This window comes from Nematocida parisii (assembly GCF_000250985.1).
Source record: "Nematocida parisii ERTm1 unplaced genomic scaffold supercont1.2, whole genome shotgun sequence".
NCBI classification, from domain to species: Eukaryota; Fungi; Microsporidia; genus Nematocida; species Nematocida parisii.
Genome location: NW_013524647.1, coordinates 397,651 through 421,292, shown reverse-complemented (window position 1 = coordinate 421,292; position 23,642 = coordinate 397,651). Strand labels below are relative to the sequence as shown.

The following is a 23,642-nucleotide window of genomic DNA, read 5'->3' as shown; positions in this document are numbered from 1 at the left end:
GAAATGTAATAAATGCCAGAATACAATTGGCATACAGGAAAATATAAAAGAGAAAATAGAACTGCTTGGGACAGAAGATCTATTCATGTTCTGTAAGAATTGCAGGGTCTGCTATATTTGTTATACAAAGTCAAGTGAAGTACTTGAGTATTGTAAAATGTGCGGGTACTCCTACCACGTACACCACTGCACAAGAACACAAACTGAAAAGGCAAACTGGTAATCCAGAAGAAAGAGTAGATGGGTGTGAGAAGTGCACAGAGTTACTTAAAGGGGTTAAATTTGATGGGTTGTTAGGACCAGAAATACCCGCACTTGAGAGGAGTACAGAAGAAATTAGCAAAGATGTGTCTAAGAAAGTATGCGATATTATAAAGAAGAACCGACCGGGGAAGAATTCAGAAGGAATACAAAAAGTATTTTTAGGAGAAGTGGAATTAACTCCTCTTTTTTCTTCTCCATATCCAGAGGAGTATGTTAAGCACCGGAACTTATTTATATGCAGTAAGTGCATGGAGTACTTCTCTACGAAATATTCCATGGATAGGCATCAGAGTAAGTGCATGATGGAATATCCACCGGGGAGACTTCTTTATTTAGATAATGATGAGACTGTAATATTTGAGGTGGAGGGAGAGAAAGAGCAGAAATACTGTCAGAGTTTATGTCTTCTAGCCAAGATGTTTTTAGACCATAAAACACTGTATTATGACGTAGAATCATTTCTGTTTTATATTGTAGGAGAGGTAAAGGATAATGTATTCCACATGCAGGGATATTTCTCAAAGGAGAAGGGAGAGGGAAGGAATAATTTATCGTGTATTGTTGTTTTTCCAGCGTATCAGAAATTGGGGATAGGTTCATTTTTAATTGATTTCAGCTACTATTTAACAAAAACCACAGGAACTGTTCCATATATAGCAGGACCAGAACAGCCACTTTCATCAGATGGTGAAAGGGCGTATCTCTCATACTGGACAAATGCTATTCTTAGGTATATTATGGATAAGAAGAACTTCACAAGTGAAGATCATACATTTGAGAAAATATCTGAATATACAGGCGTGTCTAAAGATAATATTAAATCGGCGTATAAACAACTTGTAAAAAGGTTCAATAAAGAACTAACGTACCATGATTTTATATCCAACAGAGACATAGTAAAAAGAACCAGACGAATAAAAAAAGGAGCATCTGTTCAAAAAAGTGTAGAGTGTAATAGAGATCACCCAGAAGATACAAAAATAATCCACTCTGAACTACCTCAAAATATACCAAATATTAATTAATAAACCGTTTTCTTATATTTTCATATTTTATATTCTATTTTTAAATAATTTTGTACACGTGCTCCTATAAAAAAATACATTTTATGGAAATTTCAGAATGTAAACCGTACGGAATAGTAAATTTTACTATAAAATATAATTAATAAGTAATATACGGCATAATAAAGGGAAATACTATTTATTAATTATCCCCGCACCCTTTGCTGGATGCTGTTGGACTCACACCAAACACCTTTGCTATTGCGAGGTAATTACTGTACCTTTGTTTGGCAGAGGCATTAGGGCCACCTTGGCACTCTATTGCCCCGTTGATGGCTTTTGTTGTTTCACCAAAGTTACTCAGTGGGGATTTTGATGTCATTACTCTAGTGTTCCAGTACCAGATACTTACAGCGGCTGCTATGGATTTATCAGTGGCCACTTGGTCTGGGTTTGTATAAAGTCTGTCATCTTTATAGATTGAATTACTTGCCTCTTTATAATTAGCAGGCCAAGTAAGCTGGATATATCCTCTCCCGAAATAATGCTTTCCAGGTGCACCGGCAACAGGGCCGTTTGCTTTGTTGGCATTGTCGTAGTTGGTGCATGGAGTATTAATACAAGCTTGCTCTATTAACATTGTTAACCCACCAGATTCGTGATAGATTTGAGCTAAAAACATACTCTTCTCATTATCACTCCAGTTGTTCTTGTTTATCTGTGTTATAAGTTCATTAACAAAGTCTTGTTTAGGACTGCCAGAGTACCCACATGCAGAAAGAGTCTTTTTTATTTGATCTGCAGTTATTGTGGAGACTTTAGTTGATGGGGCACCTTGGTTGCTACTATCGCCACTTTTGGTATTGCTTGCAGGGGGAGACGATGACTTTGTATCTGTCTTATTTGCAGTATTTGCTGGAGCTGGACTGTTCGCAGCAGGAGCCGCTGTGGCAGAAGATGCCTGTGATAGCATGGTTGAGTGTGATAATGAGCTTATTGGTTCAGGGTTAGATGGTGAAATAGGTGTTTTCTCTTGGCTGGTTCCATTTGCAGAGTCTTTCTGTGTGGGAAGAGTCTTATTAAACTCACCAGGGGTTATTTGTTCTGTTGTATCATTGTTCTTCGTGGATTTAGTAATGCCTGGTATTTTAAAGTCGATATTTCCCGTGCCATTGTCTTTATACTCTATTACAATATTGCCAGCTTCTGTGGGGGTAGACTCGCCACTCTGCTGATTTTTTGTACTGTTGCTAGGTGATAGTGCATTAGTGCTCTGGTCATTAGATCCAGGTATAGAATTCACAGCAGGTGCACTCTCACTCTGTGCGGGTGAATCAGTCCCCATCTGGGTATTATAATCATTGGATGCAGACTTAACTCTGCCACTGTCTGTAGTGCTTGTAGTGCTCTTCTCTGATTGATTAGTGTTCATTCCACTGCTTTGTTTACCTTCTGAGTCAGTATTACTCCCATTTTTATTAGATCCACTGCCACCCGGAGTATCCGACTGAGTTAAAGTGCCCTGATTAGAGGATGCCATGCCCTGGGATGAGTCAGTTATCTGTACAGCTATTATTCTGATTACTGCTGGATTTACTCCCACTATCACTGTTAAATCTATTATTAGTAGATGGATGCTTTATGGTAACCGTGGGTTCTATGTTGCTTGGTAGGGTTATAGTTACTGTGCTTATTTTTATCATGCTTTTGTCTGAAACACACTGCACCTTCCCATTAAGAGATGAACAGGTTTCCCCAGAAGAACAAGAGAATCTCGTCCAAGTATTATCCATTTTTTGTAAAAGCATATCATTCCCTTCACACTTAGCATCTATGAACAGTTTTTCAATATTTGCTATACCGTTTTTAGCAGATATCTTGCTTATGTAAAGTACTACTATACCGATTATATTGTGTGTTTTCATAAACATACAATAACCAAATTGCTTAATAGTACACATAAAGGATTTGTTTCACAATGCAAGATGAAACCGGAAACACACGCGCTCTACTTTATATTTAGAATTTGTCCATGGCCCTGCACTGTAAATTAAATTACAAATTAGAATGCACACATCTCAAGAACAGACCATAGAAATAAATACAAACCCATTAAGTAAATTGACAAAAGGTGTTGCATATTTAATAAATAGATTGAGAGAATGCCCAGAACAAATAGTAACAGATAAAACATTGAAAGAGTTAGTATCACTAAGCATTCTTCTGAACGAGAACAAAGAACCAATAGCAAAGGAAGAGTATCATAGGATAGAAATCCATCCGGAGCACAGTAAAAGAGTAAAAGACAGTGAAGACTACCAATTAATAAGATCAAATAAGAATGCTGTCATACAAATGGAAGAAACCACTGGTCAAGATATTTGTATGATAACACAAAAGGAGATAGAAGAAAGAATAGAAGCACCGTGTGGTCATGTATTTGACAAGAAAGGTCTTTTATTTTTTTATAGCACTGTACCGAGTAAATATAAATTTAAGTGTCCGTATGTGGGGTGTAAGAGTGACTGGCACAAAATGAAATATAATCCAAAGAAGAGTAAATAAAATTATTTAAATATTCAGATATATTCAGTATTATACAATAACAGTATAAGTTAGTCAGTGTATAAGTCAGTCAGTGTATAAGTTAGTCAGTAGATAAGTCAGTGTATGAGTCAGTGTATGGATTAGTCAGTGTATAAGTTAGTCAGTGTATAAGTTAGTCAGTAGATAAGTCAGATAGTCAGTGTATGACAGTAGGTATAAGTTAGTCAGTGTATGACAGTAGGTATAAGTTAGTCAGTGTATGACAGTAGGTATAAGTTAGTCAGTGTATAAGTTAGTCAATGTATAACAGTAGATAAGTCAGATAGTAGATAAGTCAGTGTATGAGTCACTGTATGCGTTAGTCAGTGTATGAGTCACTGTATGCGTTAGTCAGTGTGTATGAATTAGTCAGTGTATGCGTTAGTCAGTGTGTATGAATTAGTCAGTGTATGAGTCACTGTATAAGTCAGATAGTCAATATATGAATTAGTCAGTTAGTCAGTTAGTCACTGTATGAATTAGTCAGTGAGTGAGTTAGTCAGTTATAACAGTATAAGTTAGTCACTGTATGCGTTAGTCGGTTATAACAGTATAATTAGTTAGTCAGTGGATAATAATAATAATATTTTTTATGGTAGAGAATGAATATTCCGTGGATTGAAAAATATCGACCAAGTACATTGGATGAAATAGTGGGAAATAAAGCAGTTATGGATGTTTTTAAAATATTAGCAAAGGAAGAAAGCATGCCGCACTTAATCATAACAGGTCCACCAGGTATAGGAAAAACCACTGTGGCAGGTGCACTGCTGAATTATGTGTTTAAAGAGAAACAAAGCATAAGAAAAGAGTGCGTAATGGAATTAAATGCCTCAGATGAAAGGGGTGTTGATGTAGTGCGTATGAAAATAAAAGGATTCTTGCAGAAGAAGCTTTCTCATGATAGATTTCTAATACTGGACGAGTCAGATTCAATGACCACACAGGCGCAGCAGTCCATGAGAAGACTTTTAGAGAAATACGAGTCAGCCAAGTTCATTTTTATATGTAATGACGTGTCTAAGATATCTGATACAATACAAAGCAGATGTGCTATTTTACGACTCTCAGCACTCTCCACAGCAGATGTATCTGAAATAATTACAAGAACCGCAGAGAAAGAGAATCTTACGATAAGTGACAGTGCAATATCAATTATAGCAGAAACCTCAGAAGGAGATGCAAGGCAGGGATTAAACCTTCTACAGACACTTGCAGCAATTTCAAAAGTAGTAAACATAGAAATGGTTCAAAGAATGAGTCATGTCCCACCCATAGAAACAATTGACAGAATATTTTCAAAGAGTACCCAGGAGAAAGAAGCCCTTTCTTTACTAGATGCTCTTTTTGAGGATGGGTATTCATCAGAAGATATTTCTAAAATGATATTCAAACTGGGTAAGGACAGAGGAGAAATACTTTTACTTGAAAAGGCGTCATCCCTTCTAATGAAACTGTCAGATTCCATTTCTAAAGTGCATTTCTATTCTATTCTAATAGAGTACAAGAATATGCAAGAATGATCCAGTAGTAGATAATGTTCATATACTCTGCGATAATTACACTACGCATAGAAATAAGCATCAAATATAACGTAAATAACGGATAAATTACCAGAATAATAATAAAATATGTTAATAACGGAATTTATAAAAGAGTGATTTATGTGGGTATATTATAATAGTATTAGTACACACATAAATATATGTATACTCAGTTATTTATACGTAATAATTAGTCTATTATTATAACAGAAAGTATAATTCTGTTTTTATTTTTTATTGTATGGCAAAGTATATATAAATTTTATTTCCAACCCCATGTAAAATGGCATTTGATGAGAATGAGGCAAGTGGAATGGTAACTGACATGATCCAGACACAGGAAATTAGACCAAAACATATTATATTTATAAATGATGGAGGAGTAAAGCTAGTGGAAATAACTAGCATAGCAAAGTCCAAGCCAGGAAAGCACGGAGCAGCTAAATTCTGCTTCCAGGGAATTAACCTAGTTACAGGAAAGAACTACCAGTTCACAGAAGGATCCAAGACAAATCTTACAATTTGTACTCTTGTCAAGATCCCATGTGAGTTTATGGAAATCAACGAGAACGACAACTCTCTTGTTGTTCTTAATGAAGAGAATGCTGAAATTATTACAGTGGCCCTTGACAGAATCTCACCAGAAACCATTGAAGAGATTAAAAAGCATTCTGCATTAGTGGGTGCCAATGGAACTGTTAGATTTAAGCTTGTAGACACTCCATATTTAGTGGTTGTAACTGACATAACCTCAAAGGCAGAGTAAAGTGCCAGGAAAGTGTAAACACTCGATAATTTTGTGCAAGAGTCTTGTGCAAAGAGTGTTTCCGCTGTTTGTTGAAATATTCATAATTATAGAAGAAATAAATTCAAACTGGCCAAATAACCCGAAACCCTCTAAGACTTCCTTTATTTATTGCCACAGCAGAAGTGCTTAAATAGGCTCTGTGCTTAAATTTACTATTAAAATGCTTTCTATTCATGCAGCTGAATATTTCAAATACTTGCCTGCATGCCGCGTATACAGAGCCAATAAATAAAACACTTCAATAAATTCCGGGCTGTGCCAGGATATAAGATAGAGCTGTTTAAAATTAAGTGCTAGATTTATTTAATACGCTTATGCTGATCCACCAATGCTGCTGCTTCCGCCAGATCCAAGAATGCAGAATAAACCTCCTGCCACAAGTACAATTGCAAAAATAAATCCAGTAACAGTCATAAATGGACTGGTAATGAACCTGTACAGCTTGCCATGCCCGTCAGAAATTTCAATTGAAGCAAAGAATATGTGGGTAATAAAACCGTCATCATCTCCATCACTGCTGCCTCCATGATGGGGAGCATTTGGATTTTTAGCTGGTCCTGCGCCTGTTCTAGCACTTGGAGGAACTTCTGCCTTGACTGCACTTGAGATAAGTACAAGTGCAATCGCCATCATTAAGAAAATTTTTATGCTTTGTTTGTTCATTCTAGGAAATTCGTTATTTCTGATATAAATACTTTGTTTTCAAGTTTCCTTATTAATGTACCAATGATCTGATGCCACCTACACAAATCAGAAAGAGGCAAAGCGGAAAAAACCAATTCTTAAACAGAAAAGAAACAAAATATTCTACTCCATGCACAGCCGTCCAATTATTACGTCCTGAGTGTTCATTGATACATTTTATAGAGTCACCTGATTGACTGATTCCTGAACTCTCTGACACGTGTTCCGGCCTATTCTGAGGAAGTGCATCAAATGAGCCGAATGTGTTTTATAAATGGGGTAGAATAACATTTTATTAATTAATAAGAAATTCCCAGATACCACGCGAGTCATGTTTCAGGGGGTATTCGGGCTATTTCTTAGGGGGTTCATCCTCTGCCAGGACAATCACTTCATCAATTCGCAGGATGCTTATGGCTGCTTCTGTGGCTGCACGGAGTGCCTTTAATTTTGTGTCAAGTGGTTCAATTACTCCCTTCTTAAAGTTATCCACGACAGTGCCCTTTTCAAGGTCCAAGCCCATGTCCCAGTTGCACTTGTCGTGCTCAGAGAGTAGCTTAGCATACACTTCATTTGTATCCAGGGCGGCATTTACTAAAAGCGTCTTTGGGATTCTTAAAAGGGCATCTCCAAACTTCTGGATGACCACTTGCTCGTTTGTGCCGAAGGACAGGCCAAAGTTAGAGATGTACACACCAAGAGCAGTTTCAAAGGCACCTCCTCCTACAACCACGGACTTACTTTCCAAGGTTCTTTTAAGAGTGCACAGTCCGTCGTGTACACTTCTTTCCATCTCATCAAGTATTTGCTCATTGGCTCCCCTTAGAATAATAGAGGCACCTACGCCCTTTGAAGTGCTTATAACAGTACACCTCTCCTCCCCAAGGATTTCTATGTGTACACTGTCAGCCGTGCCAATCATGGGAACAAACTCTTCTCCAGTCACATCCTCAAAAGAAGAGTACACTTTTGTACCGGTTGTTGCAGCAATTCTTTCCAAGTCCTCTTTCTTGCATCTGCGTATGCCAAGAGCACCTGCTTCAATAAGTAATTTAGTGCACCCATCACTGATTCCCTTTGTAGTAAATATTACATTTACACCGTGTTTTAAAAGCTTCCTGATCTTATCGTGTGAGTTAGTAATCTCTTTCTCCCGAATTTTTTCTAAGTCGTCAGGTGTTTCAGCAGTTATTTTCACGGACAGCCCCATTTTCATCTGCTGTAAGTCCATGTCTAAGCACACAATCCGTGCCCTGTTAACTCGTGTGGGCATTAAATTACTGCTGGGTACACAGTTTATCGCATACCCAGCTATAAACATACTCTCATCCATGCTCTTCCCTTGCTTCTTTAGTATGTTAATCTCCTCAATTGGGTAGGATATGCTCTTGTCTAACTCAACCCGTTTCACGGCCTGGACAGAATCAACCATTAATTTACTGAATAAACCACTGCTGCACCTAATAACCTTGCTGGAAATAGTGCTCTCACATATTTTTAACAGATCGGCATGCCCCACGTGCTTCATTTTCTTCTCAAGAGTATTCCTAATAAACCCAACAGAATGCTTAAACGCAGTCTTGTACCCAGAAACAACAATCGTGGGATGTACGCCATCCTCTATTAAGCCTATCCCGTACTCTATTAATGCAGCAGCTAATAAAACAACACTAGTAGTCCCATCCCCTACCTCTTCATCCTGCTGTACAGCTAAGTCTATTAATATCCTCCCAGCAGAGTCCGTGCTCTGTAGTGATGATAAGATAGTTGCTCCATCATTCGTAATCGACACATCACCTATCTTGCTTATTATCATTTTGTCTAACCCATTTGGCCCATACGATGACTTGACCGTATTAGCAATGCTCATAATTGCTGACAAATTCTTGCTCCTTGCAGAACTTCCTGTCAGTCTCTCACCATCCACAAATAATTCTTGAACTGACATGGTATACTAAAATTATTTTTATTATATTCTGTTGTTATTGAGAGAGTCCATTGTTTGTATTTATGAGCCAAGAATTAAGGCAGCAAAGCAAGAATAAGAATTGTCTTTTTGAATTATTCAGAAAACACGTCAAATCAGGAAACTTAAAAAGATTCAAAAATTTATTGGAAATCCACGAGATAAGCCCAACAGAAATACGAACAAATTCAAATACGACACTCCTTCATATTGCTGCACTCTACAATAAACCAAAAATTGCCACTTTTCTTATGAGCAGTGGACTGTCCATGCACGAGCAGAACAGTAAAAATTACTGCCCATACTTCCTGGCAGTTCTGCATAACAGCAAGAGGGTCATGGAGTGTATGGAGAGATGAAATAATAAATATTTTTTATGAATTAATGGTTGAACAGTGTAATCATCCAGTGAGGATAGAGGGAATGTGTGGGTGCTGTGGTGCAGATGTGAATGAGCGGAGTGAGGAATTATTTACACTCCTTCATAATAACACAAGCTTACTTCTAAATAAAAAAGAAGCAGAGAGAGTTAATGAAGAAATGTACACTGGCACTGTTAAAAGCAAGAGGTTAGTATTGCTTCTGGATTTAGACCAGACAGTCATTCATACGAGTGCATCGGGAAAGTTCAAAAAGTATTTTGAAGCACTGAGGCCTTACTTAACCCAGGAGTCACCCGATACTTCTACTCCGGATAATGAAACAGCCCAAAGTACCCCAGAAATATCTGGAGATATGACGGCGTGTATAGAAGAATCCATAAGTAAAGAAATAAAAATGGGCTTAGACTGTGATAAGTCTAATAATATAAATAGTAACAGGACCAGGCGTATTACAGATATAAATATAGACCAAAGAAAAAGAAGAAAACTCACAGGGAGTGCTGAATTATTAGATATACAGAAAAAAAAGAAAGAACATTCAATGACATACGAGAAATAAAAATAGAAGGGCACTCTTATTATGTGAAACTACGGGATAATTTACAGTGGTTCTTAGAAGAAGTATCGAAATATTATGAAATACACATTTATACAATGGGGAACAAGTCGTATGCATGCTCTATTGCAGGGTTATTAGACCCAACGGGTAAATTATTCGGCAGCAGGATTATAAGCAGAGATGATAATTTCGGGTGTTTTGACAAGGACATAAAGAGACTCTTCCCAACAAATTCTAAACACGTGGTAATATTAGATGATAGACCAGATGTATGGGGATTTGTTGATAATTTATACCCAATAAGACCGTATTACTACTTCCAAACAGATGATATAAACAGTCCTGAAGCATTACAGGGCATGAAAAGTGCACTTTCTGAGGATGTAAGGAATAGTCCAGTAGGAGAAGTATTCAGAAACAAAAATGACTTAATCGAATTAATTGACAGAGAGTGTATATTAACGTATTTTGACAATGAATTAGAAAAAGTACTTTCTGGGTTAAAGGAGGTGCACACAGAATTCTTCTCAACGCAGCAGGACACTGCAAGTATCCTCAAAAAAAAGAAAGAAATTTTCAAAGGGTGCACAGCAGAAATATTTTCAAGTGTGAATGAGTACACGCTTTATTTAAATCTTTTGTTTAAGCACCATGGCGGACAGACTTTTAGTCATGGTTCAGTAAATAAAGTGACACACCTTATTACAACAGGAAATGGAAGAATAAGAAGTGTTTGGAAGAACAAGAAGGATCCAGTAATAGACCCCGTATGTGTGCAGGTGGAGTGGATGCACGAGTCAATATACGCATTTAAAAGGTTGGATGAAAAAGAGTTCATACTTAATGTAGATGACTTAGAGAGTGCTCAGGAAGAGCCAGATACAAACACGGCCAGTTCATCAGACGGTAATCACAGTAATGATGAGCTCATTGATTTAGAAGACAGTGCGGATACTTCAAATACAACAGGCGAAGCATTTGGGAGCAGTGATGATTCTTTGTATAAAAAGATACTGGATGATAATTAGATTAAATATTTAGGGATAATTCAGCGTATTAGTCTGTTTATGTGTTTGGTTTATTATGCCATATATTGGTTATTATTATAATTCGAGGGAATGTTTCAAAGACTGTTTAAATTACTTGGTGTATGATTATGCATGCGAGAAATGATTCGTACACTTATTATAGTATACGCTATAATATCACTTAGTCATAAATGCTTTGGTAAGTACATATTCGATGAAAGACTGGTACTATTCTCAGATGACAGACAGACTAAAGTACTCATTGATAAGGAATTAGTGCAGGGATTTACTACGCACAGTATTACGTACAGTAGGGACTGGATTAATGGGAAGTATACAAAAAGGATAACAGATGATACATTATACGATTTATCCACAGTAGGGTCACTGCCCATTCCAAAGGAGTACTTTAAGGGGTTAGAAGAGTTTTTCAGTATGACGGGTATTATAAGGTACTCAGAAAACAGAAAAATGGATTTCTCAGAATTCGTTGATGTGATCTGGGGGTGGACACACTTCCATTTAGACCCGAATGAAGTATTAATTGATATTCCTGAGAGTGCCCGGCCATTTACTAAAGTAGAGTGCTTTAAGGAAAACCTTCTTCTTCTGCTAAGGGCCAATCCCAGGATAAGGAATACCTTGCATAGTGTGATTAATGAGATAAACAGGATAAACCTACCAAATAGTCCTCTGCCCGCATATAAAATGGTACCCAGGGATAAAATACAGTGGTTTCTTAATGCAAAGCAGCATAATTGGATAAAAAGGTTTCTTGAACTGTGCCTGTGCCGTAGAATAGGAAATATATCCCTGCACGCAAAAGTAACCGAGAATATCCATGAGAGAAGTACCGTACAGCTCACTGTAAGGCCGTACACTAAAAGAACAGCAAGACAATCAACTGAACTATTCAGTACATTCATAATGAATAACAGCACGTATACCTTCTCAAATATGAACATTCAAATAGAGGAGAATACAATTATATCTGCAAGTATTATGAACGACTTATTCGTTATATTCGGAAGGACAGATACGCTCATATTAGACCATCCAGGCGGTGTTAGTCATATAAAAGAGTACTCGGCACTTCTTACAAGTATTTTACGGGATGAAGTTATAAGGAAGCAGAATCATTCTATTTCCCTGCTTAAAGGACTGATTCTGTCGCATACGCTGTTTATAACGGAGAAGGCTCTTGAATACCTGGAAAAAACGGACATCACGAAATTCGGGTTTAAAAAGTACTACCCGCCTTCTTATAGGGCAGAAAAGGCATACCACACAATCCAGAACATGATAAATAATTTCATTTCCAGGCTGCTCACTGGACAGTCGCCGATCTCCTCATCACTAGAATATTTACTGGGGCCGGACAGACTCTTCTTCTCAAAGCACGTGAAGTACGATAATCTTCCAAAATTAGGCACAATTGAGATCCATGTGAGTAACACAGTAAAGTCCGTTAATAGATCAACATTTACTATCCCCAGTACATCTACGGTTAAAACTGTCGTACTTGTTGAAGATGTAACTGCCAGTGCAAGGGATACTTATAATGTCTTATACGGAATATCTTCACTGCGGCACTTAACCACACTCGATGTGAAAAGAACAACAGTAAACCCAATGAAAGTCATCCCAATCCTGCTGGATATAAATACAAAGTATAAAACAACCATACGTGCAATTGAATTCCCGTATGCACCTGGTACTACCACAGCACACGAATGGCCGATTAGTTCGTTCATTAAATCGGTTCCCAGTATAAGAAAGTACGGAATTTACGTACCAGCAAATAACCCAGAAAGAACTCTTTTGCCTCTTATACGGGACATCCAAGATACATTCAAGACGGCATCAGCCGGTACGCGAGTGAATCTAACCATCAGAAATATCTCCATAACGAGTTATCACGGGATTAGTTCATATACGGTTACACCGCATTATATAAACCGACGCATGTTTATGTCCGTGTATAAAACACTGCCACTCCCCGTGGTGGGCAGTGGCAAGTATCCAGCAGCAGATGAAATTCTAAGAGTTCTGTCTAAAGCCACTGCACTGGATAATACTCCAAAAAATAGTGCACGCTAGGGTGCCCGTTATTTCTAATGTGAATAAATCTAGTACTTTCCTATAACGTATTTTATTAGTAATTTTAGTAGAAGGCGCTCATTGGGTCAATGCTCTTTGGGAGAGTGAATGGAGTGGCAAAGTACGTCTTTAATCCTTTAATACCTGCACATTCCTTCTCTATTGCCATGTCTATTATGCTCTGCTTTCCATCTACGTTTATTAAGTCTAATATTTCAAGATCTACGGCATTCTCAGTGGTCCAGTCTCTTATCGCACTTATCCCCTCTTCGTTCACCTCGATTGAGTCAATAAAGTCTCTCTTCAGAGGAACAAAGACAGAAACAGGATGGACAAATCTTTGGTTTACTACAGCGAATGTCATTCCATTAATCTTAGATGGTCCACTGATCAGAACTAAGTTCTTTGGAAGCTTTTTTACGATTACCCCTCTGAGAGAAGTGTACTGCCCTTTAAGAACCACCACAACCTGTCCTTCAATTATATCAGATCTCTCAGCGTCAGTGTGCCTCTTGTTCTCATCTATCCATCTGAGTACTTTGCTGGGAATGTCATCTGCTTCATACTTCCCATTGTCCTGCTTGTTTATTATAATGTTTCTAATCATCTGGGGGGCAGAAAAATAAAAAAATAAATAGAAATACAGAAACCGAAAAGATGCCCAGACGCACTGAATAATTAAAATATGCACAGAGGCCACTTAAAGAACACTTTTATTCCACTTACTGCCCTGTAAAATATTCTTAATTATCCATGATTATTGAAATTCGGGTTATTCGGGTTATTCATGAGCACTCCACACAGAATAAATATAAATTATGGACTGTAAGCATACGCAGACCCAGTCAATACGCCACACCCGTGCAGGAAGTAAAGTGAAATGTTTCTGTTTATTTTAGCAGTTTTCTTAGGTCTAAGTTCGGGTCAGCAGTCTTCTTCATTACTTTTGCTACAGCCATTTCAAAGTCATCTTTTGTTACATGAGTCCTCCTCTCTCGTAGTGCGAACATACCCGCCTCTGTGCAGACTCCCTTCACCTCTGCACCACTCGCACCCACTAATTTTTCTGATATTTTCGACAAGTCAATATTTTTTGTTAAATTCATTTTCCGTGAGTGAATTTTTAATATTTCGAGCCGGGCCTCCTCCTTCGGGGCAGGGAATTCAATTTTCCTGTCAATCCGCCCCGGTCGGAGCAGGGCAGAATCGAGGATATCTATCCTGTTAGTGGCCATAATCACCTTTATGTTCTGATGGGCTTCAAACCCGTCCAGCTGGTTAAGCAGTTCTAGCATCGTACGCTGTACTTCACTGCTCCCGTTGGAACCTTCCATCCTGACCGATCCGATCGAGTCTATCTCGTCCATGAAAATGATTGACGGGGCGTGCTCCCGGGCCATTATGAAGAGTTCCCTGACTAGCCGGGACCCTTCTCCTATATACTTCTGTACTAGCTCAGACCCAGAAACACGAATAAACCTGCACTGTGTGTGGTGTGCTACGGCCCGTGCTAAAAGAGTCTTCCCAGTGCCTGGTGGACCGTATAAAAGTACTCCCTTCGGCTGTGCTATACCAAGTGACTCAAACAGTTCCGGGTGCTTAATTGGAAGTTCAATCACTTCCTTAACCTCCTTTATCTGGTCATTTAACCCCCCAATCATATCATACGTTGAATCAGGCGTCTTCTCAACCATCATTAAAGACACAATCGGGTCAACCTTGGACGGGAGTACTTTATACAGTGCATACGTGTCACTCCGTAATGCGACCCGCATCCCAAGCTTAAGACTGTCATAATCAACCTGTGGTTCTACCTGTACTAAATGCTTTCCTTCAGTAGTTGTCTTCACTAGAATGATATTCTTCCCCATCTTCTTGGCTATTTCTCCCACTGTACAGGATGGTTCCTGTATTATGGCGATTTCTTCTTTTAACTGCCTGACCTGATGGTTCAGCGTGTTCTTTATCTTGTCTAATCTTTCAATATTGTGCTGCTTTTTTTCTATCCTTACTTTCAATTCTTCTGCTCTGCTCGTGTTGTACTGCTGAAGGATGTGCATAGATACAATACAAATAAAATAATTTATACAATGTAAATTAAATAAAATAACAGAACGCGTTGTAATTAGTCTATAAACTTATGAATACTTATGACACACTGTATAAATAATTATGCATGCATAATTACACTGTAAATTATAAATTTATGGGTGGTAAATATGCATTATATAATGAGCATTGTGTAATAAATTTAGTAATATTTATGGAATTAATGGTAAAATAGAGTGAATTATGAATAACACCAGAAGATTGAATACTTATTAATGATGGGATGTATTATATACAGTATATACGCATAAACAAGTCATTTAGTCATTCAAAATAAGAATTATTCATGGTATAAATATATACATGCTAAAATATATGATGTATAGTGTAATATATTTTGCATAGTTATCCATAATCACGGAGTGAAGTACTGCTGCATACGCCGTGGTGGCCAGCCCAAATATTCTTATTCTGAATATTTATGGGATAAATCTTTTTTTGTACGTTAATGGAGGACAGACTTAGGAATGAGCTTGGTGACATTATAAGCAAATCCTGTGGTATTGAAGTGGAGAGAGTAAATAAAGCCATTATGCGGAGTAAAACCATAAAGAACGGTGATTTTATAGTTCCATTCTCACAGCTCACACGGGACGAGGCAGTCATACAGACAGTAGCAGAGAGTATTAAAGAAGGCCATTCCATCATAAAGAGAGTAGAGGTAATTAAGCAAATGCTCTGTATATACATAGATGTAAAGGGAATAGCAAAAGAATTAGTCATAGATATACTTACCAAGAAGGGCGAGTACGGGAGCAGCACAGAGGGGAAGGATAAAGCGGTTGTGATTGATTTTAGTTCTCCAAATATTGCGAAGGTGTTCCATGCAGGCCATTTAAGAACCACAATTATTGGGAATTACATCCAGAACATATACAAGAAGATGGGCTACAAGACAGTTGCACTGAACTATTTAGGCGACTGGGGGAAACAGTTTGGATTCTTAGCCATAGGGTACACAGAAGACCAGAAAGCGTGCAATGGAGAGTCTGAGAGGATGAAAGAGGATCCAATCAGGTACTTGAATGACATATACGTACGCATGAATAAGAGGGCAGAAGAAGACCCCTCCCTGCACGATAAAGCCAGGGAGTTCTTTAAGAGAATGGAAGATGGTGATGAAGAAGCAATGACTCTGTGGAGTAAGTTCAGGGAGTTAAGTATATCTAAGTATAAGGAAATGTATGCCAGTATGAACATATACTTCGACGTATACTCAGGAGAGAGTTTCTACGGGGGCCAGGCGGCTTTAGATAATATCCTGTCTAAGCCGTACTTAGTCCCGTGTGAGGATGGGTCAAAGATAGCTGACTTAGATAGGCTTGGTAAGACGGTTTTAGTGAAGAAGGATGGGTCGACTATTTACATCACAAGAGACGTCCTCTCAGCACAGGACAGAATTAAAACGTACTCACCGCATAAGCTTATATACGTAGTGGCCAGTCAGCAGGACCTGCACTTCAAGCAATTATTCAACCTTATGGAGATGGATGGTTATGACCCAGCACTATTCCTGCACATAAATTTCGGCATGGTCAAGGGAATGTCCACCAGGAAGGGCACTGCCGTATCCCTGTCGGATATTATAGATGTGGCACAGGAAGCCGTCCTTGAGAAAATGGAGGAGAGTGGTAAATCAGACCAAATAATCGATAAGAGAGACACTTCAAGGAACCTGGCACTCTCAGCGATTCTTATACAGGACTTTAAAGCCAAGCGGATCAAGGACTATGAGTTTGACATGAAGAAGAACACTTCATTCATTGGTGATACGGGGCCGTATATTCAGTACACTCTGTGCAGACTGGCCAGTATTAGCAGGAATTCTATTTATCCTGTGGGGAGTCCATTAGAACTGGACTTTACTGATTTAGGCAGTGACAAGTGCTATGACCTCCTATTTCTACTTGGCAGGTACCCTTCTGTCCTATTGGAGAGTATCAGGACGCATGAACCATCGATTATTGTTACGTATATCCTGCAGGTGTGTCAGTTAGTTAACTCTATCTTCCGTGTTATATGGGTGGCTAATCAGCCTAAAGATATTGCCAGGGCGAGACTTGCGATGTACGAGTCAATCAGATACGTATTGGCAGATGCCGTAAGTATCCTGGGCATGAAACCATTAGAAGTGATGTAATCCATTAGGCTAGATGTTCATAATCTGACAGTTATTCTGATAAGAATAATTACTTATTTATCCGTTATAATAAATATTATAAGTATAATTACCATTAATCATTACTAATATACAGAATACTCAAATACACACCAGTATAATAATGTATAATATAGGCTAGTTATGTATAATATAGGCTAATACAGTATATTACAGACTAATAATGTATAATGCCAGCCTAATACAGTCTAAATATAGTCCTTATGCCTAATACCAGTCTAATACAGTCCTTATGTATAATTATGTATAATAATGTATAATACCAGCCTAATTATGTCAATCATATCTAATACCAGGCTATTTATGTATAATACTGTATAATACATTCCTTATGTCTAATTATGTATAATACAGATATTTAAGCCTAATCATGTATAATACACTCCTTATGCCTAATACAGCCTAATATAGTCTGTTAATCCTAATTCACTCCTTTAAGCCTATTCCTGCCTAATGCAGTCCAATCCTGTCTAATACAGTCCTTATGTATAATGCCAGTCTAATACAGTCTAAATATAGTCCTTATGGTTAATCATGTCTAATACAGTCCTTATGTCTAATACCAGTCTAATACAGTCCTTTAAGCCTAATCATGTCTAATATACCCCTTATGTATAATACAGTCCTTATGTATAATTCAGTCTAATCTACTCTAATACAGTCCTTATGTATAATACAGTCCTTTAAGCCTAATCCTGCCCATTCCAGTCTAATCCAGTCTAATACTGCCTAATCCTGTCTGATTATTTTATTTAGACTAAATTTATATTATAAACACTTTGCATGCAGGAGAAATTGGTGCCTTTAATCGTGCTCGGTGGAGGTGGTCACACACAGGAAATAATTGAAGTCATGAAAAAAGGACCTGAATTCTTGAATGTTTCACTCATTTGCTCACCTTGTGATCACCTCTCAGAAAGACACTTTATTAATGAAATATCCCCAATGAAGTACTCCCTGTATACAGTGCCCAGACCAAATACGGTACTTGCTGCATACTCCCTGTTACAAATCATACATTCCCTTGTGATGGCCTTTTTAATAGTATTCCGTGCTAAGAGTGACTTTCTGATATGCAATGGTCCTGGGATATCTGCACCCATTGCGGTTGCGTATAGAATCCTGTTCCCATTCCGTAGAATATTTTACATTGAAAGTATGACCAGGACTAAATCACTCTCCACCACGGGAAGGATAGTTCAGTATATTGCAAGTACATTTATAGTGCAAAGTAAGGAATTATCCAGTGCCGTATACCCATACAGAACGTATCATAACATATTTACTATAAAATGCATAACCCGATATAACCCGAATTATACTTATAATAAACACAGTGATACGGCCATCACCGTATAAGTGCACGTATCTAAGACTGATCTATAAATACACCTGTACATACGGTGATATAACCAAAATATAAGGCAGGGATCTAATAATCAACGGAAGTATAACCATAAGGACTATAATAGTACTAGTATAACCATAAGGACTATATGTCCGTATGGGCACAGACTGCTTCATAATACAATAAATACCGTATCCCATTAACTCTCCTATACCGGACTATAATAGTACCTGGCCCATGGTATTACTCCTTATTAATACTTTACTTATACGGTGGTCTCTGGTATATACTTATGATTATAATGGTATAATTAAGGTATAATCTACTCTTATGCATATTTTATTATTACATGTGCTGTGCTTACTGTGCTTCAGATGCATATCTTATACTGCTGTAAATAGACTAAATACTTTAAATGTAAGTGATACTCCCAGAATAATTGATATCCCTGCAATTATTATACTCGTATACAGGACCCTGTTCATATTTATACTGTTCATACGTACTTGGTCATTATTATACGCACTCGATCTGTGCAGTACTTTAATTATATCCAGCATAATCCATTTAATAACCCAGCAGACTGGCCAGCAGAAAGTGCCTTTCTCTACGTAGCAATAAATATCTGTGTGGTCACCCATTTCAACAGTCCTTTTAAAGCATATCCTTGAAATAACTTGTGCCTCAGGGATAAATTTGAGCACCTTTATCGTAGAGAACAGAAGTATCGTGGGGTACTCCGTGCCTTCATCGGCCGTATACGTTTCTGTATACAGTACTGAAAATATCCGGATATCTTTGTACTTTATGTGCTTCATGAAAGACCTCTTCTTGACCTTATTCTCCCAGGTTGTATTGCTTATGAGCGTATACCCGTGCAGTGAAAGTGATTTTATTTCATCCTCTGCTTCTGGTATGAATTTATTCTGTAATAGCGTGCTTGGACTCTCTTCTGTGCTTCCTATTAGGACAGGATGTACACTTTCATATTTTGAATTGTTATACCACTGGCATAAGTCTAATACGTCCCTGTACGTACAGAATATCTTCAGCCATACGGTTTCCGTCTTTAAAATAATCAAAGACTCAGCAGGACGGAAGAATACGATCTCATTCTTCTGAATTGAATAGTTCCATCCGAATACCATGTCGCATATAACTAAGACATCTGAAGATATCTGGAATACCCCCCGGAATAAATTATCTCCAATCTCGAACCGGGCGAAGAAACTTGCAACTTCCGTGCTCTTGCTCTTCCTCTGGAATAAGAATCCTTCCTTGTCCGGGATAAGTTTCCTTTTAATAAGTGTCTCCACGGGGCGTACCATTCTTTCTTCATTTACTGGCCTGTACTCATTGGTTATTTTTCGTTTATGTCTCTCTAACTCGTCCGGTGCCAGCTGTGCGAGTGTAGTGACCTCCTTGGTGATCATTGGTGAGATGGCATTGTCCACTGAATTGTACTGGTACTCCTTCATTCTCTGTATGCTTAGACAGTGCCTGGCATGTTCTACAGATACTTTTTCAATGGATTCAATCTCATTGAATATTTCCTTTAACAGGGTAAGCGACAGCTTGTTCATCTGTATGGAGAAGTTCATCTTATGCTGTGTAAAGTTTACTTTCTTCTCGTATAACTGAAACTGTCTCTCTAATTCTAATGATCCTTCTGTTATACTCTCAGTCCTAATGAATGACAATAATCCGTCGTACCGATTCTTAGCATGCTTATACTCCTCACTCGCTTTCTTGATGATTTTGTTTATGCTTGAATGGATCGATTCGGATGTACTGCTAATGCTTGGGGGCATGAACAGATGGCTGTACTTGAGCACTCTGCTGTGGTTAAGCTTCTTCACTGGGACGGCTCTTTTGTATATTTCAGAATTCTCAATTGCTTCTATTGAGTGCACGTACTCCACAAAGGCTGTCCTGAGCTTCTCTATCTGTAATTCAAGTAACTTCTTCTTTTTCTCGTACCCTTCAATGTCTTTCTTTAAATCCTTCATGGATTCGTAAGCTGCCCTGGATTTCTCTAGAAATTCAAACCCGTCTGCACAGACATTTTCTAATGATAGTTCCATGGACTCTAAGAAGCCTTTCTCTCCCGTCTCTCCTGCCATATTTTAAAATAAAAAACCATTCTCAGATTGTGGTCTTATATGGTTAATGCGTAATAAATTCTGAATATTTTCCAGGTGGTGTAATAAATTCTGAATATTTTCCAGGTGATTTATGCATTATAATATACTATTATTTATTACCGATTTAAGCAAATATTCTATTATTTATACACAATAGACCAATAAATTCTGCATATACGATTAGAACTTATTACACTATTAGTAGAATGTTTTGTTATTATGGTAATAAGTTGTGGTTTTATGGTAATAAGTCTTGGTCTCGTATGAATTTTAGTCATCTAAGGTTTCAAAGTCTAAGTTGTCGAATAAGTCCAATTTGCCAGTGGACGTCTCCGGGGCGGGCATGGACATCTCAGAGAATTTCTTGTGCATGTAATTAAGCGCCTGGTCAGTGAGGAAACCCGTCCTGACTGAAAATACTTTCTGTGTAAACCCTTCTGTTTCTTCTATCTTATCGTATACCTCTGGATTGTCCATGATAACGAATGCTTTTGATACATTCTTCCATACATATACCTGATATTTATACGTGCTTGGATCCTTCCTGGGGTCATACCCGTACTTAACCCAAAGCTTCTTCCATGGGCCTGTAGAGTACGTATACGCAATGCATGCAAGTATATTCTTAACAGATGACCATTTCCACGACTGAAAGTCTTTCTGGTGCTCCTTAAAGTACTTCTCAATGCCTTTAATCGGCCAGATAGGCCTCTGCGTAAATGCTCTGTTCAGTACATCCTTAAACATACTGTAATTCTGTCCAATCTGTGACCGTACTGTATCCTCTACTTGTGAATCTGCCTCTGGAACACGCTCCTCTATCCGGATCTTCTTTACTAAAAATGTCCTTCTCTGCGTATTCTTAAGCTCTTTAAAGTTGTAGTACTTGAACACCCCGGAGTGCGTGGTCAGTGGAACAGGATAAAATGGAATCGGATCGGATTTAACATGCTGATTGAAATACCCTTCAACCCCCGTTGAAATGTCCGCATTAAGCAGATTCCTCATCTTATCATAAAAATAAACCGATCCGCACGGCATCGGAATGTAAAAATCCGACAGGATCGGAGTCATCCGTACACCCACACAGCCGTAAATCGTTGTTTCCGTGGTGCTCTGCACAGCAATAAACATGTTGGAATCAACCCGTTTCTCTTCTAAATGGATCTCTTTCCTCTGCGGTGACTCTCTTAAATATAACGAGTCATCTGCCCAGGTGTACGCCTCGTACCCACCCGGCAGAGAAATAATAGAAATACTTTTTAGTTTCTCCTTTATAAATAAATTATGCATAAGAATAAAAAAACAGAGTAAATATTTATGCTGCAGAATGCACTAATGGGGATGAAGAGGGGGAGAGGTGCTTTGACTAATTATCGGCCTAACCCGTACAGTTTAGTATCTTTTGCGTCTACGTTAACGTTCTTTTCGATTATTTTAGGTATAAAGTGGGTTATTTTAATATACGTCCTGTACTACATAACTGCGTGTAAGAAGGTTATCCTGTACTACCAGGCTACAGAGAGCAATGGTTTTATTGTTTCAAAGCTGAAGGGTCTTGAGAAAGTGTTTTATCCGCATATTTTATGGATTCTTCCGCAGATTCAGACTGTGTCGTACTTTGTACGCACGCCATTACAGCAGAGGCATACACAAATAGAAATAACACAGGATGATGGAGGGTCTTTTGTGATTATGGTGTACGAACCAGAAGTACTTGCCACGCATACGGTTATTGTACTGCACGGTCTTGGTGGGTCGGCTAATTCAAAGAATGTACGGATACTTGCCTCACACCTTATTAAGGAGGGGTACAGAGTGATCGGGCTGAGTGCCCGGGGGACTATTAAAAAGCTTAAAACCCCGGTGTTCTTCCATATAGGGTGGAATAAGGATTTAGTCACTACGTTTAAGTACGCCCTGAGCACGTACACTGGGAGTGTCTCTGGTGTAGGGTTTAGCATGGGCGGTCACTGGCTGACAAAAACCTTTGGTGAGATGGACGTGCACTTTACAGAAGATGAAATATCCAGGATAAAAGGGGGCATGGCAATTTCGATCCCCTTTGATTTTGTAAAGATATCTGAGTATATGCAGAAACCAATCCCCAGGCGGATATACAACCGAGAATTCGCCAGGAAGATCCATAAATTCATACAAAGGAACAGAGACGTATTTGAAGAGAATGGGTACCCAGTGGATAAATTACTAAAAATGAACACGATGCATGAATTAGACGTAGCACTTACTTCTAAAGTATTCGGTATCACAGACCTACAGGAATATTATCATAAAGAGTCCTGTGTAAATGTTATTCATAAGATTAGGAAGCCATTCTTTATACTGAATTCAAAGGACGACCCAATTGTCCCGCATTATACAATACCCATAAAGGAGTGCATGCAAAGTACTCATGTTATACTCGGGCTAACTGAGCGGGGTGGGCACATGGGCTTCCTGGGGTACTCAAACCATAAAAGTTATGCAGAAGATGCAGCAATTGAATTTATTTCGGTTATATCTGCACTATAAAGGGAATTTTCAATTAAATATTCAAATTGTCAGTTATTCTTAATAAATATAATTTTTATTTTTGTGTTTTTATAAAATGTGTTCATTCTGCACGTGATCCTGAAAGGGTTTATAAATAAAAATAATTCATAAATAAGATTACAGTTATAATAAGAGAAGTATATGATAAGAGTATATGATAAGAGGGGTATACAACAGAGGGGTATATGATAAGAGTATAACAGAGAGTATATATGACAGGTGAATATTCGGGTTATATATAACAAGACTATGCGACACAAGTATAACAGGTCTATATGATAAGAGGAGTATATATATAATAAGAGGAGTACAATAGGAGTATATATACAGTATGAGTATAACAGATCTATAACAAGAGCACAATAGGCCTATATATATAACAG

General features: G+C 38.1%; 19 protein-coding genes across 19 annotated transcripts; 11 read left to right on the top strand and 8 right to left on the bottom strand.

Annotated features, from left to right (window-relative positions):
• Window positions 1-15: 15 nt before the first annotated feature.
• NEPG_00963 (MYST histone acetyltransferase 2) lies at window positions 16-1,298 on the top strand. The gene has a single exon (XM_013203338.1). It carries the CDS (start codon window positions 513-515, stop codon window positions 1,287-1,289), a length of 777 nt encoding a protein of 258 aa, XP_013058792.1. The 5' UTR covers window positions 16-512; the 3' UTR covers window positions 1,290-1,298.
• A 172-nt stretch (window positions 1,299-1,470) lies between these two features.
• On the bottom strand, window positions 1,471-2,808 carry NEPG_00962 (uncharacterized protein; the record flags this gene model as incomplete). Its single annotated transcript, XM_013203337.1, has 1 exon — window positions 1,471-2,808. One exon carries the CDS (start codon window positions 2,806-2,808, stop codon window positions 1,471-1,473), a length of 1,338 nt encoding a protein of 445 aa, XP_013058791.1.
• Window positions 2,809-2,821: 13 nt separating this feature from the next.
• NEPG_00961 (uncharacterized protein) lies at window positions 2,822-3,199 on the bottom strand (the record flags this gene model as incomplete). The annotated part of the gene is made up of 1 exon (XM_013203336.1): window positions 2,822-3,199. One exon carries the CDS (start codon window positions 3,197-3,199, stop codon window positions 2,822-2,824), a length of 378 nt encoding a protein of 125 aa, XP_013058790.1.
• Window positions 3,200-3,308: 109 nt separating this feature from the next.
• NEPG_00960 (uncharacterized protein) lies at window positions 3,309-3,833 on the top strand (the record flags this gene model as incomplete). Its single annotated transcript, XM_013203335.1, has 1 exon — window positions 3,309-3,833. The coding sequence occupies exon 1, from the start codon at window positions 3,336-3,338 to the stop codon at window positions 3,831-3,833; it is 498 nt and encodes a 165-aa protein (XP_013058789.1). The 5' UTR covers window positions 3,309-3,335.
• A 623-nt stretch (window positions 3,834-4,456) lies between these two features.
• NEPG_00959 (replication factor C subunit 2) lies at window positions 4,457-5,501 on the top strand (the record flags this gene model as incomplete). Its single annotated transcript, XM_013203334.1, has 1 exon — window positions 4,457-5,501. The coding sequence occupies one exon, from the start codon at window positions 4,457-4,459 to the stop codon at window positions 5,375-5,377; it is 921 nt and encodes a 306-aa protein (XP_013058788.1). The 3' UTR covers window positions 5,378-5,501.
• Window positions 5,502-5,681: 180 nt separating this feature from the next.
• Window positions 5,682-6,171, top strand: NEPG_00958 (uncharacterized protein; the record flags this gene model as incomplete). Its single annotated transcript, XM_013203333.1, has 1 exon — window positions 5,682-6,171. The coding sequence occupies one exon, from the start codon at window positions 5,682-5,684 to the stop codon at window positions 6,162-6,164; it is 483 nt and encodes a 160-aa protein (XP_013058787.1). The 3' UTR covers window positions 6,165-6,171.
• Window positions 6,172-6,502: 331 nt separating this feature from the next.
• NEPG_00957 (uncharacterized protein) lies at window positions 6,503-6,869 on the bottom strand (the record flags this gene model as incomplete). The annotated part of the gene is made up of 1 exon (XM_013203332.1): window positions 6,503-6,869. One exon carries the CDS (start codon window positions 6,867-6,869, stop codon window positions 6,519-6,521), a length of 351 nt encoding a protein of 116 aa, XP_013058786.1. The 3' UTR covers window positions 6,503-6,518.
• Window positions 6,870-7,167: 298 nt separating this feature from the next.
• NEPG_00956 (chaperonin t complex protein 1) lies at window positions 7,168-8,838 on the bottom strand (the record flags this gene model as incomplete). Its single annotated transcript, XM_013203331.1, has 1 exon — window positions 7,168-8,838. The coding sequence occupies one exon, from the start codon at window positions 8,836-8,838 to the stop codon at window positions 7,243-7,245; it is 1,596 nt and encodes a 531-aa protein (XP_013058785.1). The 3' UTR covers window positions 7,168-7,242.
• A 62-nt stretch (window positions 8,839-8,900) lies between these two features.
• NEPG_00955 (uncharacterized protein) lies at window positions 8,901-9,223 on the top strand (the record flags this gene model as incomplete). Its single annotated transcript, XM_013203330.1, has 1 exon — window positions 8,901-9,223. The coding sequence occupies one exon, from the start codon at window positions 8,901-8,903 to the stop codon at window positions 9,213-9,215; it is 315 nt and encodes a 104-aa protein (XP_013058784.1). The 3' UTR covers window positions 9,216-9,223.
• A 17-nt stretch (window positions 9,224-9,240) lies between these two features.
• Window positions 9,241-9,798, top strand: NEPG_00954 (uncharacterized protein; the record flags this gene model as incomplete). Its single annotated transcript, XM_013203329.1, has 1 exon — window positions 9,241-9,798. One exon carries the CDS (start codon window positions 9,241-9,243, stop codon window positions 9,796-9,798), a length of 558 nt encoding a protein of 185 aa, XP_013058783.1.
• A 95-nt stretch (window positions 9,799-9,893) lies between these two features.
• On the top strand, window positions 9,894-10,826 carry NEPG_00953 (uncharacterized protein; the record flags this gene model as incomplete). The annotated part of the gene is made up of 1 exon (XM_013203328.1): window positions 9,894-10,826. The coding sequence occupies one exon, from the start codon at window positions 9,894-9,896 to the stop codon at window positions 10,824-10,826; it is 933 nt and encodes a 310-aa protein (XP_013058782.1).
• Window positions 10,827-10,958: 132 nt separating this feature from the next.
• On the top strand, window positions 10,959-12,960 carry NEPG_00952 (uncharacterized protein; the record flags this gene model as incomplete). Its single annotated transcript, XM_013203327.1, has 1 exon — window positions 10,959-12,960. The coding sequence occupies one exon, from the start codon at window positions 10,959-10,961 to the stop codon at window positions 12,924-12,926; it is 1,968 nt and encodes a 655-aa protein (XP_013058781.1). The 3' UTR covers window positions 12,927-12,960.
• Window positions 12,961-12,966: 6 nt separating this feature from the next.
• NEPG_00951 (uncharacterized protein) lies at window positions 12,967-13,533 on the bottom strand (the record flags this gene model as incomplete). Its single annotated transcript, XM_013203326.1, has 1 exon — window positions 12,967-13,533. One exon carries the CDS (start codon window positions 13,531-13,533, stop codon window positions 12,991-12,993), a length of 543 nt encoding a protein of 180 aa, XP_013058780.1. The 3' UTR covers window positions 12,967-12,990.
• A 277-nt stretch (window positions 13,534-13,810) lies between these two features.
• On the bottom strand, window positions 13,811-14,986 carry NEPG_00950 (26s proteasome regulatory subunit 8; the record flags this gene model as incomplete). The annotated part of the gene is made up of 1 exon (XM_013203325.1): window positions 13,811-14,986. One exon carries the CDS (start codon window positions 14,984-14,986, stop codon window positions 13,817-13,819), a length of 1,170 nt encoding a protein of 389 aa, XP_013058779.1. The 3' UTR covers window positions 13,811-13,816.
• Window positions 14,987-15,483: 497 nt separating this feature from the next.
• On the top strand, window positions 15,484-17,205 carry NEPG_00949 (arginyl-tRNA synthetase; the record flags this gene model as incomplete). The annotated part of the gene is made up of 1 exon (XM_013203324.1): window positions 15,484-17,205. One exon carries the CDS (start codon window positions 15,484-15,486, stop codon window positions 17,173-17,175), a length of 1,692 nt encoding a protein of 563 aa, XP_013058778.1. The 3' UTR covers window positions 17,176-17,205.
• A 792-nt stretch (window positions 17,206-17,997) lies between these two features.
• Window positions 17,998-18,761, top strand: NEPG_00948 (uncharacterized protein; the record flags this gene model as incomplete). Its single annotated transcript, XM_013203323.1, has 1 exon — window positions 17,998-18,761. The coding sequence occupies one exon, from the start codon at window positions 17,998-18,000 to the stop codon at window positions 18,571-18,573; it is 576 nt and encodes a 191-aa protein (XP_013058777.1). The 3' UTR covers window positions 18,574-18,761.
• A 133-nt stretch (window positions 18,762-18,894) lies between these two features.
• NEPG_00947 (uncharacterized protein) lies at window positions 18,895-20,685 on the bottom strand (the record flags this gene model as incomplete). The annotated part of the gene is made up of 1 exon (XM_013203322.1): window positions 18,895-20,685. One exon carries the CDS (start codon window positions 20,683-20,685, stop codon window positions 18,946-18,948), a length of 1,740 nt encoding a protein of 579 aa, XP_013058776.1. The 3' UTR covers window positions 18,895-18,945.
• Window positions 20,686-20,938: 253 nt separating this feature from the next.
• Window positions 20,939-21,999, bottom strand: NEPG_00946 (uncharacterized protein; the record flags this gene model as incomplete). The annotated part of the gene is made up of 1 exon (XM_013203321.1): window positions 20,939-21,999. The coding sequence occupies one exon, from the start codon at window positions 21,997-21,999 to the stop codon at window positions 20,977-20,979; it is 1,023 nt and encodes a 340-aa protein (XP_013058775.1). The 3' UTR covers window positions 20,939-20,976.
• Window positions 22,000-22,026: 27 nt separating this feature from the next.
• On the top strand, window positions 22,027-23,244 carry NEPG_00945 (uncharacterized protein; the record flags this gene model as incomplete). The annotated part of the gene is made up of 1 exon (XM_013203320.1): window positions 22,027-23,244. One exon carries the CDS (start codon window positions 22,027-22,029, stop codon window positions 23,236-23,238), a length of 1,212 nt encoding a protein of 403 aa, XP_013058774.1. The 3' UTR covers window positions 23,239-23,244.
• Window positions 23,245-23,642: the final 398 nt, after the last annotated feature.